This window comes from Otolemur garnettii, unplaced genomic scaffold (genome assembly GCF_000181295.1).
Source record: "Otolemur garnettii isolate 467f Iridium unplaced genomic scaffold, OtoGar3 scaffold00178, whole genome shotgun sequence".
NCBI lineage: Eukaryota > Metazoa > Chordata > Mammalia > Primates > Galagidae > Otolemur > Otolemur garnettii.
In genome coordinates, this window is record NW_003852573.1 from 3,393,831 (window position 1) to 3,395,280 (window position 1,450).

A 1,450-nucleotide genomic window follows, 5' to 3' on the forward strand; every position below is an offset into this window, starting at 1 on the left:
CATAGCTCACAGCAACCTCCAACTCCTGGGCTCAAGCGAGTCTCCTGCCTCAGCCTCCCAAGTAGCTGGGACCACAGGCACCCGCCACAATGCCCAGCTATTTTTTGGTTGCAGCCGTCATTGTTGTTTGGCAGGCCCAGGCTGGATTCGAACTCTCCACCTTGGGTGTATGTGGCTGGCGCCTTAGCCACTTGAGCCACAGGCGCTAAGCCGGGAAGAAATTTTTTATCTGTCTTACCCAATGCTACATCTCCACTGGCTAGAATAGTTCATGGTATATACCAGGCACTCAAAAATATTTACTAAATGAATGAATGCAAAGTAGACACACTACTCAAGCTTGTGTGACCACACATGACCTACTTCTAGAAGTGTTTATTCATCAAATGAGTTTTCAGCTTCCTTCATTAGGCACTGGTAGATACTGGTATTATAATGTACTAGAAAGAATGGTCCCTTATCTCAAGGAGTGCAGAAATCTTCTAAGTCCAGCAGTCCACAAGTAACTTTTAGGAAAGGGAGCTACTAAGAGATTCTTATGTTTCTGTCTAAATTACAATAATTATAATTTCTGTCTAAACACAAAAGCCTCTACTTGAAATACCTCGATCTTTTCCCGGCCTTTTGAAATTGTTTCCAGAATTAAGATTTTTAGTCCAAATATACCATATACCTTTGTCAGCAAGTTAATAGTAACACACAAATCTTCAAAAGTAAATTTGGCTAAGATAAAAGTTACATTGTACCCAGTGATTCCAAACTTGGCCTGATCTCTGTTCCATAATGATCTTCTTGAACTTCTTGCAAACAAAGGACCTTGAAAGAAAAAAATAGCTTGAATTACAACATAGAGATGTACAGGTAAATTTTCTGGTGTGTTGACCTTTAAAAATAGGCTTCTAAAGCCCCAAACCTGATGATAATTGAAATGATTGTAACATTTATTACTTACATAGATCTACCAAATTAGTATTTCCAAGTTTGATCAACCTCAACACTCTGGCCTTGTGGGTAAATGTCTAACCTATCTAAAATAAATAAATAAACAAACAAACTGTGGCTTTTTAATAAAATGGAACTCTCCTTTCATCCAAAATTAATGATTTCCAAAATGAAATATTTTAAATTTACATGTCAGGGTATTTTACATGAATTTGCATGTTCCTTAATAATCTTTCAGGTCCTTTTTTTTTAATAAACAAATTTAATGACCAAATGATAGACTGGTCAAAAACATGCATCACGAAAGCTGATCCCTGTACTAGGAAAAAGCTGATCCCTGTACTAGGAAAGAACTCTTGCAAGCACCCAAGAGACAAACAGTTCTTTTTTTTTTTAAGAGACAGAGTCTCATTTTGTTGCCCTCAGTAGAGTGCTACGACACCACAGCTCACAGCAACCTTTAACTCTTGGGCTTAGGTGATTCTCTTGCCTCACAGGTCCTTTCTTT

General features: G+C 37.9%; 1 protein-coding gene across 3 annotated transcripts in view; it reads right to left on the reverse strand.

Moving 5' to 3' along the window:
* The window catches only part of ANGEL2 (angel homolog 2), a 23,694-nt gene that overhangs the window by 11,985 nt on the left and 10,259 nt on the right, over nucleotides 1-1,450 (reverse strand). For all 3 annotated transcript variants that reach the window (XM_012811864.2, XM_023519499.1, XM_023519498.1), the window contains one exon: nucleotides 747-816. In XM_012811864.2, coding sequence (XP_012667318.2) covers nucleotides 747-816 — 70 coding nt within the window. The remainder of the gene's footprint in view (nucleotides 1-746; nucleotides 817-1,450) is intronic.